This window comes from Psittacula echo (genome assembly GCF_963264785.1).
Source record: "Psittacula echo genome assembly, chromosome: 2".
NCBI lineage: Eukaryota > Metazoa > Chordata > Aves > Psittaciformes > Psittacidae > Psittacula > Psittacula echo.
The window spans coordinates 92,383,703-92,396,889 of record NC_137737.1 but is presented as its reverse complement, the minus strand read 5'-3'; the positions used below and the strand labels follow the sequence as shown (position 1 = coordinate 92,396,889).

At 37.3% G+C, this 13,187-nt stretch overlaps 1 protein-coding gene across 1 annotated transcript in view; it reads left to right on the top strand.

Moving 5' to 3' along the window:
* Positions 1–13,187, top strand: part of MOCOS (molybdenum cofactor sulfurase) — a gene marked incomplete at its 5' end in the record, with an annotated part of 216,079 nt that overhangs the window by 154,344 nt on the left and 48,548 nt on the right. The window contains one exon of the mRNA XM_080611404.1: positions 9,891–10,090. Within this exon, the coding sequence (XP_080467530.1) occupies positions 9,891–10,090 (200 nt within the window). The remainder of the gene's footprint in view (positions 1–9,890; positions 10,091–13,187) is intronic.

The window sequence follows — 13,187 nt, the reverse complement described above, 5'->3', positions numbered from 1 at the left end:
CCGGATGGCTGGAAACATACGCTGTGCCCCATGCCACTGCCCGGAACACTATCCTGGGCCTTGAGAAACAGATTTTGTGGCGACATGGCACCCCAGAAAGAATTGAGTCAGACAATGGGACTCATTTCCGGAACAGCCTTATAGACATTTGGGCCAAAGAGCATGGCATTGAGTGGGTATATCACATCCCCTACCATGCACCAGCCTCTGGGAAAATCGAACGGTACAATGGGCTGTTAAAAACTACACTGAGAGCAATGGGTGGGGGAACTTTCAAGCATTGGGATACACACTTACCAAAGGCCACCTGGTTGGTCAACACCAGAGGATCTGCCAACAGGGCTGGCCCAGCCCAGTCGGAACTTTTACATATTGTAGAGGGGGACAAAGTTCCTGTGGTGCACATGAAGAATTTGCTGGGGAAGACAGTCTGGGTTATTCCTGCTTCAGGTAAAGGCAAACCCACTCGTGGGATTGCTTTTGCTCAGGGACTCGGACTTACTTGGTGGGTAATGTGGGAAGATTGGGAAGTCCCAAATCCCTCAAGGGGATTTGATTTTAGGGGAAAACAGCCAATGAACTCAATTGTATGCTGTTGCCTGCTATGTAGCACTTTCATAGCCCACCAACTAGATATCTTCAGGTCACCAGTGAGTGGCCCTGACTTCCCTCCAACCATCATCCCAACAAAGAATGAGCTTTGATGAAACCAGACGAGTTCTGTGGTATCATCAGCAGGCAACAATTCAACACTGCACACAGCCTCTCCTGCTCTGAAAGAGTGTTACAAGAGATGGAGCCGGACATCATGGTGCGGACAGACTCAGCAGCTTTAAAAGGATTGGTCCATGCGCTAAGGAATGATCTCTCTCTCTCTTTGTGTGTGTGTGTGTATATATATATATACACATATATATACACACATATATATATGAGACAAGAGTGATGGTATATTGAAAAATGTGGGATCTGAGCATGATGTGAATGGTATGGAATAGGGGTGGATACTGTCCTGGGTTCAGCAGTAGCAGCCATTTTTCTCCTTCTTAGTAGCTGCTGCAGTGCTGTGTTTTTGACTTTCAGCCTGGGAACAGCACTGATAACACCAATGTTTTCAGTTGTTGCTCAGTCATGTTTACTGACCAAGGACTTTCTGAGTTTCATGCTTTGCAAGGGAGGAGGGGAAGCCAGGAGGAAACAGAGACAGGACACCTGACCCAAACTAGCCAAAGAGGTATTCCGTACCACAGCACGTCATGCCCAGTATAGAAACTGGGGGCAGTCACCTGGAAAGGCTAGATCACTGATCGGGTCAAGCTGGGTATCGGTTGGTGGGTGGTGAGCAATTGTATTCTCTTCCCTTGTTATTTCCCTTATCATTATTATTATTGGTGGTAGCAGTAGTGGTTTGTGTTATACCTTAGTTACTGGACTGTTTTTATCTCAGCCCGTGGGAGTTACATTCTTTAGATTCTCCTCCCCACTCCTCTGGTAGGGGGGGAAGGGGGAAAAGTGAGAGAGCGGCTGCATGGTTCTGGGCTGCAGGCTAGGCTTAAACCACGACAACTGCATGCTTCCTTATGATTAAGGCATCAAATCAAGCAAATTTCAAAGCAGTTTTTAGAATTCATTGTTGCTGCTTTATTACCTCTGTCTCATGAATGACATTGTTTGTTCCTTCCACAGTAGCTATTATAATAACATTACCCAGCAGAGACTTAGCCTCAGAAGGCATAACAAGTGGCTAAGCACACTTTCAGGCTGTCAGAAAATTTTGAATATCAATAAATCCAAAATTTCACCAATGAAAATATTGTTCTCTTAATAATAATGGCTAGAGCTGATTTTACCAACTTTCAATGTTCCTGAATGTTACAGATACAGAATGGAAAAACTGACTCTATTTCTTCCTTATTCCATCAATAATCAACATCATAACTTAGAATTTGTTGTCTGAAAACTTTTCTTTTTGTGTGTCATATTTCTGGGGTTAATTAAATATTTCCTGTGTTGCTGTGATTGGAAAGCTCTGTGGAGCCTTAGAAAGAGTGGATACAAAGGCTCCACAAGAACAAACATGGAGCATCCCCACTACTTCATGCACTGTCAGCCACAGCCGTGGTTCAGAGATTGCCAGAGAAAAAAAATAAAGGTGTCCAACCAATATTATCAGGCAGAGAAAACCTGGACTGCAAATTAATATGCTGCCTTGAGTATCAAAGCATTTGTCCAACAAAGAGGTTCCAGAAACATTATGTTAAAAGGATTGCTAGCATAAAACCTGTGGGCAGGTAGAGTCAAACTGGTGGGTACTGAACTGTGAGGTTTCTGCACATGATTGCCCATTCTTCTTCACCTAATGCAGGCATGGTGAGCTTTGAAACAGAACTGATTTATATCCTATCAAGGCTTTAAATTGGGATCTGTCATCTTGGAAAGAAAAAGAAAGAAGCTGGCTGGTTTTTCAGAATATTTTAAAGGGTTCTCTTGATGCTGAGGGAGAGATTTCTTCCTATGAAAAACACATTTGGATTTGTCTTTATATTCAGCTTATTTTTTGTTCAAGTTGTTTGTCTCCATTGGTCTGTATCTTGCCCCAGGGAAAAACAAAAACAAACAACCCATAAAACTGCAGAGCCATTAGAAAGTCATGAGACCATCAGGTTGTGCTGGTGACTAGGTCTTATAGAAAAGTTATCAGAGGAAGGAATCGTACTTAACTGCAGACCTATGATGCTATCATAGTCCCTGGTTGAGCAGAAGGTGGGAAAGGTTTTCCTTCTACTGTATTAAAGTGATTAAAAAGTTGTTGCTAACTTGAATAAATAAGTAAATAAATAAGTGTTCATGCAAATTCAGTGCTGAATTAGTCTTATTGACTTGAAAACCTAAGACTTACTGCCCCATCTTACATCTTCTAAATCCCCAGGACAATGAAAGAATTTTATGTTCTGCCTCATATTAGCATCTCTAGTTGTTAAGAGTTAAAAATACCAGGAAAGAAGCAGTAGTAAAGCTTTCACATGCTGATTTAAAGGAATTCTGCATAGCAGGCTTCATTAAACAAAGGACAGAGCCACTTTTATAATAAGCAGAAAACAGGCCTGTATGTTACATTCAGGTTTCTAACAGCTACCAGGGGAATTCATGTGTCTTTATTGTACAAGCTTCGCTTGCATTTAGTCCTTAAGGTAACAGAATCATAAGCAGAAGTTGTTCTGCTGGACTGAGAAAAACCTTGGGAGGTGAAACCTTTGGAGGCAAAACGCAAGTATCACATAAATATGTGTTTTCAGGGATGATTCTGTTCTCACAGAAGCCTCTGTGAGTTCATGTCATCCAGCACTCTGGAGATGTAGTTTGAATGCTGCTTCCATGAGGTGTGCAAAACATTGCCTTTTCAAGAAAGCCTCCCCATTCATCTTTTGTGTTGCTGGTTTTATGGTTTGAAAAGCCATCCTGAAATCATTTCCTGTGCTGAGAGTATGGCTTGAGCTCATGGAAGAATAAAAAGGATGGACAGACACACAGACATTCCCCTGGTTCCAAAAAAAAAAATCTCGTAACAGTAGCAAACAGTAAATTAAATGTATCTTACCTGGAGCTTATTTGAATTCTTAGACAGTTTCCAGTCTAATGAGCAGTTAACCAAAATTGAATTGTACCTGTAATTAAAATAGCTATACTAAAAGTGAGTCAGCCAGTTGGCACGTCCAACTTCCCTTCTCTTATAGTACTCCCAAGAAGTAAAAAAAAATAAAAATTTCTCATTAGGATATTTGAAAATTAGGAGCTGCTTCTTCAGAATGCGCTGCTTGTTTTATTCAGAACAAAGCCTTCGAACTTCTCTCACTGTGCAAAAACAGAGCTTGAATTAGCTGCTCTAAAGAAGTGGGAGATGGGGCATCAAAGAGCCTTATGTTCATTAAGATAAACACCAAAAATGTGTTTCATGTTTGGTTTCGGTATAACGTTCTGAATAGAGGATTAAGCAGCTGCTTCCCACAATCTTAAACTATTGAGATGGAGGAGAATAAAAGGATTTAAGCTATTATGCAAAGAGTTCGTGTTGAGAGAGTGAAAGGTCCCCCTATTAGTCACTGAATTCTACATGGATTTAGTAAAGTTGAAAGTGTTACATGGCTCTCCATTTTGGACACAGAGAAAGTACATAATTGAGTTGCAAGAGTCCATCTAAAGTTTCGACCTGGACACTTATCTTGTGAGATGGACTCTTGCAACTCTATTATGTACATTCAAATAAAACTATGCACTTTTAATAAAAAAAAAAAAATACAGCTTCGAAACTAAAATTTCCCATGTATGGCAAGGTATTAATTTTTTGGACGTAGGAATGACATCTGGGGACATAGATTTTTCCCTTCTCGCACACAAATGAAGTCACCTCAGTTGCAGAAAGGGTCATGGTCCACCCCACTTTGTGTTCCCCAAGTCAATTTTTATTACATGTGTTTTATGGATCAAGGTAATTGGACTGTTCATGTGGGTCACTGTGAATAAAAGGTCTGCAATCTGTCCATGGCTTATGCATTTTCTGTGAGAGTAGATGATGAATGGTTTTACGAATTTGCTGATAAGCCATTTACAGGGTTTTATTTTGAGTTTTAATGAATTAGATTTGCTAATGGTTATGACCAATATTGTAATGCTATTATGTTAGAAGAGCTACTTTCTGTTGACTCCAAGGAAATGTTAACGTATTAATTTTAATGCTTGAGTTCCACAAGGGGCTTTTATATCCTTTTTTTCTGTTTTCAAAAGTAGCATTTAGTTGCTGTTAGTCAACCTGTACGCTCATTTTCATGTATTTTTGGTTTCTATCCTGTTTAAGCTTTAAACTATCAATTGTGGCTGCTTAGAAGTTGCATACTTTTTTCATATATTTTTTTCCTCCAGGCATCTGCTGCTTCTTACTGTGGCAAACAGGCAGTAGCTAGAGTTAGGAAAGCTGTTCTCATAATTTAGGGGAAAAAAAAAACAAACCTTGAGGAATGTCTATGTTTAATGTTTTTATTGATGAATGTAGGAGACATAACAGAGGATGAGTGATCAAGCTTTCTTACTAAGTTGGTTATATTTTCTTCTCATTATTTGTTCTTCTAGTATTGTATTTATAACATTTAAGGGTTGCACTGTGGGGCAGGGAGTTGGATCATCTTATGAATATTTCATTTTTGTGTTTGCAGTGTTTGTTTGAAGCAGGATTGCTAAAAAACAGCAGTGTTTAGAATACATGTTTAATATGGTTTTAAGTCAAAGCACTCAAATTTGCAACAGAGATGTATGAAGCTACCATTACCAAGTTCATCCTCAGGAGATGTTCTTTGGGAAAATAAAACTAAGTAGGTGACAGACTTCAGTCAGAGGCTTGTAGTTCTACACATAAAAGAACACCAAATTAAGAAATTAATGTATGCTTCTTGGAAGAAGTGAAGGACTCCAAATGTTGGACAGGATTTACAGGTTCCATGGCATCATTAGCACACTGACTCAGAGCTCCCACATGGTGATCTGTCTTGTTTGGGACTTATTAGAAGGTGGCTACATCCTGGTTTCATTCCCTGCTGATTGGTTTGCTGAGATTTCAGCTCATCATTTCTCTGCCTTGCTCTCTGCTAGGTAATGCTGAAGAATAATGAATCACATTGATCTTTTTCTTATCCAAAGATATATGTGATTTTGAATGTACTGGAGTAACACAGTATTTGTTCACTTAAACCTCATTTTCTGTGTTTTTTTCACAGCAAGTTAGAACAATAACGGTATATTTGATTCATGGCTCTCATCTTCCTTATCTCCAGTATTTAATTTCTCATAATAAGAGAGATAAGAAATGTATTTGAATGCAGATCACAGAAGTTTCTGAGCACAGCCTGAAAACCTTAAGCACTAAAGCTTTCATTCTAAAGGCTCAATTTCAGGCTCTTCTTTATCTTAATCTCTTTTATTCAAAATCTTTTATAGATGTTGACATATGCCTACCTGTCTACAGTTCTTTCAGGAAGAACTAACGTTTGAACATTTGAGCTACTGAAATTGTGGTTGTTTCAGAGAGGAGTTTGTATGCCATTACATGTTTTCTATTTATGTAACGCAAAACTAGGTCTATACTAACACAAAGGCATTACTCAGAGGTAATGCAAACGTTATCACTAGGCAAGCCAGGCAGTAGATTAACAGTACCATGGTGACAATTGTGGATAGTTTGAATGCACATAGTTTGAACCCTCTTTTAAATGTGAGATAACTTACCCTTCTCTTCCAGATGACTGAACGGTTTCTGTGGATAGGCACATGCATATATGCAATTCCTAAGGAAGAGCTGACTTTGTAAGTTTCTCTGTGGATTATCCACTGCACTGGAACTATGAATTTTCCATACTGGAACAATATCCATTCCATAACAATACAAACTGCAGTATGAGATGGGATGTTAGGTCTGAGATGGTGCTAACCTGCCAGGATGTTTTAGTGTGCAAACATACGTCAGCATCTCCACAGGTTTACTAGAGTACTTTGGCAAGGAGGTTTGTACACAAAAGTATAAGCTTTCTTTATCAACATCCTCTGCTCAATAACTTTGCCACTGCAAAAATATATGGCATTCATTGTGCAACCAATAGTGTGAAAAATTAAGTGGCATTGGGAAGAAGAATTAATTGCATGATAATGTTTGGCTTAATATAAAGCCAAAACATACACATGGGACAAGTAATATAAAAGTATTAATCCATAGAAATGCAGGTGTTTCTCTTTTAACAGGGAAGTCCTTACGTTCCTACCATAGATAGAAGTCATTACTGAGTGCAAATTGTGGGGTTTAAGCATCCTTTGTGCTGAATGTGCTCCTACACACATAAATACAGTGAATGGTATTAGATAGACTTTATCTGGTGTAATTTAGGCTACGTCAGATTCATTCTGGTCCAAATTGCAAAATGCATAAGTTGCTCTTAATTTTAAAATCATTTTAGGAGCAACTAGATGCAATTCACCTTAATGAAACAATGCAGTGATAAGGAATAAAATCCATTAAGTAAGAGGGTGTCAGGGCACTTGAGTCCTTCCCAGCATCTTCTTGAGATGAGGTATTGATGATTGTTCCAAGCTGTAAGTCTTCCAAAAGGTTTAAGGTATGCTACTTCTTTTATCCCAAACAGGCAGCTAAGGACAAGTCTCCAAGCATTCAGTCAAGGAACAGATCATAAAACCACAGTTCTGTATAGGGAGAAGATAAAATGCACAAATGCAATAAGCTAATAAATACCAAGTCAACCATAATATAGGAAGTTACGTTCACATTTAATTGAGGCGGATTCAGTCAAGCAATGAATTTTATTTTTGTCATCCACATATATGAGACTAGGTGCAATAATGCAAATCCTTAGATCATGTTAGAGACCAAAGATTTTTTGGTTTTTATTTTCTCATCCTCACATTCTTTTCCCTAGTGGGAAAAGTGAGATGATTTATGTAGGACACAGTATAGATTATTTCGTTTAACAAAATAAAAATAAATCAAGACTATTTTCTGAATAAACCCCTTGTCAGAACAAATTTGAGATTGCTGGCAGTTGCTTCATAAGGTTTTCTATGACATCAGACCTAATCATAACCTATTCTGCTGCTAAAAATATGGGACTGTGGCAACACAGCTTCCTCTCTCCAATCACAAGGCAGCAAAGCATTTGGATTTGTCAGAATAAATAATTAAGAAGCTCATCAGCTTCTCACTAATGAACAAGGAAATGTGATTAAGCAACTTTAAAAGAGAATGGCTGAAGACAATATAGAAATGATAGCAGGATGATTGCTGTAAATGAGAGACTGAAATTTCTGAATAAGAGATTTCTTCAACAAGACACAAGGACAGTAGTTTAATCTTCCATTAAAAGATTCCTGCCAATTTGGAAATGCTCTGAATGAGGAGATGAAAGACATCTTAGAAGCTGATAAGGAAGTCTCTTAAGACAGCTACTTTCTGGCAACTGCTGAGAAATACCTTTATTTTTATTATTTTTAATAGTATTTCAAGATTCTTAACTTCTACCAAACAATGACTAGGCAATCTTTTATTCTTAAAGACTCAGAAAATAAAAATTGTATTTCAGACCAAAATGTTCTAGAGATGCTTGCCAAGTTCACTGTGGCTAACATCTAGAAATTGTGCTGATTAGTTTCTGGCAACATTCCTTGAAAGTACTTTGTGTGTTAGTATCTCATTAAATATCTTTTTCCTCTTTATTATTCTTTAGCATCACAAAAATGTGCTTCTGCCTTATATCTAATCTGTTTCTATGCTTTTACTGTCTGCTTTCCTAGCTTATCTGAAGGAGATAGTACATAATATAGAAGGTTGAAGAAAAGTGAAATAGAAGAAGTTGCTGTAATTTTTCTGTATGTCAAGGGAAGGTATTTTTTTTTCCATTATATACCTTCATAAATGATACAGTCTTTTTATGAGTTAACAAAAGTTAACAAACAGATTACAAGATTTCTGTCCAAAAGGTCTTATATCAGACTGTAGAAGTTTCCAGATATTCAGATATAAAAGTCGTATGCACAGAACTGTGAGAGTCATAGTTATGCAGTTAAAAAAAACAAAAAGAAAGAAAATTTCAAACATATTTTTAGTTGCAGAAATGCTCATGTACTTCAAATAAGATACTCAACATTACAGAAAATACTCTGAGTCTAAATCCAGGCAGAAAAATACTATTGTACTTCAAGGGGCATTTGAAGAAATCAGTCTGTTCTTTTCTTTCCCACATGACGTAGGCCCACAATAGTGCAATGCATAGTGTGCATGATAGAAACTACTTTGGATTTTTAGCCAAAACTCCAGCTGTCTTCAGTGGAGATTTGATTGGGTTTAAATATGTTGTCAGCCTTCTGTTTTTCCTACACTACTTTGAGACCATATTGTTATCTTCTAATTGTTTTTATAAAGATGCAGATTCATATGTTTTGAGTTTCTGCTTTGAAAATTACTTGTACTTTTCTTGTTCCAAGTCATAGATTACCGTTTCATTAGGGTTATTCCTTTTCTTATACCGTATTTATTGTCATACCCAGTTATTTGTCCCCTGTCAGCAGTTTATCCCAGTGAATATCAAAACCTACCTCTTCATCTCAGATTACCTATGTTCTTCTTTGACTGAAATGGCTCGTTTTGTACCTGAAGATTATGTTTAGCTTCCTTTATGTTTTCTCAAGGCCAAGTTCTTCAGAAATTTCTCTGCAAAGCTTCTCTGGTGCAAAGAGATTAAATGGGTGTAGTCAATGACGCATTCACAACATCCTCTTTCTTTTTCTTCTACAAAAAGAGCAAAAAGTAAATTAAAAGAATTAATAGAGAATTTTATTTATTATATGACAAATTAAAGAGAAAAAAGTAAATTAAGCCTTGTAGACTGACATCTGTATTTTGTCATTACATTTAGAATCTTATTATTTTTATTTTACCTTAAACATAACAATTTGCTTTCTGTGCTGTGTTAGGATTTTTGCCTCATTCCCATGACTTCCAAAGCCAGATCTTGAGCAAAACTTGCTTTTCAAATTAATTGTGCCAGAACATCTTAGTGATATTTATAGCCTGGAACTATCAATGTTGTAATACACCTGAATAACTTTCAGTGTAACTTTATTTTTCTACAGTAGATTAATTGTAGATAAATCCTAACAGTACTTCTGGAGCTTGTGTATGATGAAACAAACATTTGCAAATTGTATATTTATTTAAAGGAACCCAAAACTACCAGTTTTCTGCTAGTTGCCTTGCAGCTACACCATTCTAAAAAATGATCCTTTTTTACATTTCCATGAAGGTACAGCATCTGACATATGCATGCACTTTTCTTTTGTAGGTGGAATGGAGAAAATAAAACAGCATACCTTTGCATTAGCTCACTACACCTATAACATGCTGTCTACCTTAAAATATGCCAACGGGGCTCCTGTCGTACGTATTTACAGTGATACAGATTTCAGCAATCCTGATGTCCAGGGTCCAATCATTAATTTTAACATCCTTGATGAAAATGGGGAAGTGATCGGCTTTTCACAGGTATGTTTTTCTCTTGCCTTAACTGAGTGTCATATTTCTATTTTGCACATATTCACAGTGAGTTCTTTCCTAAAGGAAATATATTGTCCATAGTAGTCGCTTATGAGGTTTTTGGTTTGTTTCTTCATAGCTCTACACAATATATACACTCTAAGAAGTAGTACTAGAACAATGCAAAGTACATAATAGCCAAAGCCAATGTTAAATATTTAGTACTCTACAAGTAAGATGCTTGAAAGTGGGCTGTTTTAAAAGGATGCATTGACTGGGCAATTTGGTTTCTTGCTGACTTCCTTCTCTATACTACTCAAAACTGTAAACTGAATAGCAAGTTGAGAAAAGCTGATATAAGAGACTGCCTTGGAGCTTTGAGATGCAAATGAAATCAGATCTCAAAATAATGCAGTCACCCATGAAAGAGGAGTCTCTTTTCCCTTCAGTTCTAATAATTACATTCTTGTAATATTCCTGAGGAAGCATTGAAGAAAGTTGAATGATCAGTTTAAGGAGTGAGATTCAACCTCAAAAAATACTTAAATGCTGTCATTCTCAACAGCTCTCTCTAGCCTTTTCCATCAGGTATACCAAGTACCTCTAAGATGAAAATTTATGAAACTTTTTTACCTTTAGTAGAGAGGCAGTGGCGTATGACCATAATTGTATATGACTGTGCACTGTGTAGGCAGTGGGTAACTCAGGGTAACATTGGCTCACTTGCTCATCAGCAGAAGTCAGAAAACCCACAGTGCTCTATTTTCACTTAATTCTTGTTATTCATTGTCTGATGATTGAATAAGCTCACAAGTCAAGTTAAAGTGTATGACCCTGATCTTTTTAAAAGCTGTCAATAGCTGACACCATCTGTCTCAGTGGCTACCTCCCTCTGCCAGCAGTAGTGACAGAACTGTGTTGCTTTTGAAAGCTGAGAGTTCTGGACCATTAGCGAGAGAGCAGGAATTCTGCAAAAGGTGTTCCTCAACACCCCTCTGCCGGAGATAAGAACCAGACAATGAGGGGAACACAGAGACCTGTCTATGAGAATACAAGTGAAAGTGGTTTTTTTTGACTATGCTACTCAAATATGCAGCACATTTCATTTCAAAGAATTTCACATTTTAGGAGTGAATTAGCCATATATGCAGTTTTGAATAGGTGTGGGTATATTAAGGGAAGACTGGAGAAATTAACACAGCTGGGTTGGTAAAACACTCCAGAAACACTCTGATGTTGCTTCTGTCCTTTGGTTATAACCAAAACCTTTATTTGCACTTCCTATTATCACAATTTCTTAGTAAAAATGGCTTTTGCCTGTTTCACTTTTTTAGACTCAACTGTACCCTCAAAGAAAAAAATATTTATAGTCTTATGCCTCGATTGTGCCTGTTTGCTGCAGTGGCTGCTCATAAAAAGCTTTTTTATTGATTTGTATCATCTAGATTTTGCTATTCACCAGGTTCTTATCATTTCTGGTGTGAGTATGTAGAAAAAAGAACTATAAAGTTTTCAGATACATAACAGTCACATCTGCAGTACCTGTTAGATTACTTTGTTTAATTAAAATAATGTGCAATTTAATGACTTTTAGAGATTAACAAGCAACAGCACTATTCTTTCCAAAGCTACAATATGTGTAAGATATATATAATTGGCTTTTTTATGGAATGAAATTCTTTCATAGGCATCTTATAGCAGTTATGGTGGAGAAAAATGTTTGCTGCTTCTTTATGATTGCAAAAAATATACAGCAGAGTAAGTTTCATCAAAGTGACAATACAATCTCATCTTCATACCTGTATGAATGTCTAAAATTATATAGGCTTATTCAAATCAAAGTTAAATCCAATACTTCCATTAATGGATTAGAAATGAAATAGTGTCCTATAGCTTGGTCATGTCTGTGATATGCACATTCGTGTAGATTCATGGTTAAGCCTCCAAATGCAATCTAGCAGAGTTAGGAGATCACAGTTTCAGAAGGCTCCCAGAAAACATTTTAGGGAATTTTTAATGAAGGCAAAAAATTGGATGACATTTCTATCCTACATATCTACTACTAAGGGACACCAATTAGCAACTCAAGTTGTATTTTAGCTAGTATATTAAAAGAGAAATGACAGAATGTCCTATTCCTTTATGGATTATATCCCTTCTATAATTAATTGCATCCAACCAGTTCTATTTGTCTTTCTGACAGGCAACTGTTATGTGTCCATTGCCAATTAGATGGCACAGTGTGGCTGGACAGTAGCCTCTGGTAGCCTTAAAAGGACAATCTAACTAAACTGATAGCAGAGAAAATATTATGACAAGGTTTGGAGCAGTTTATTTGGAACATTTGAGATTGGCAAGAAAGAGTTCGTAAGTAGATGGTATCTTCAGAGCATACCAAGCTTACATTTAAGCCTCAAGGTTTACATAATTTTCATGATATTCAAAACTGAACTAAGTTCAAGATATTTAGGATGTGAATGGCATGTAGTGAAAAACATGACATTTAGCACTGCCATTGGAAAAATTAAGGCAGAGAAAAAATTATGTCTTTCATCTGTGTAACATTTGGGAGGAAAGTTGTTCTTACGTGGTTCTATTATTGAGATTCATTTCTCACTGATATCACAGTTTAATTAGCAGAGCTAACAAGATTGTGCCACTAAAGACAAACATGCTTGAACTACATACATGGTGACCTGGCTTTGGCTAACATAGTTAATTTTCTTCCCACTGCTGTGGTTTGGATTTAGTGTGAGAATAATCAATGGATTAGCATGAGAATAATCAAAACCATCAATGTTTTAGCTGTTGCTAAGCAGTGCTTGCTCTAAATCAAGGACTTTTCAGTCTCTCATGCTCTGCCAATGAGGAGGGGCACAAGAAGCCAGGAGGGAGCACATCCAGGACAGCTGACTCAAACTTGCCAAAAGGGTATTTGATACTGTAGAACATCATGTTCAGTATAGAAACGGGGGGGGGGGTGAAAGAGGAGGTTGGGAGGCTGGCTGAGAGAGGCTGATCACTGCTGGGGGATGACCTGGGCATCTGTAAGCAGATGGTAAGCAATTGTATTGTGCATCATTTATCTTTCCTGGGGTTTATTCCT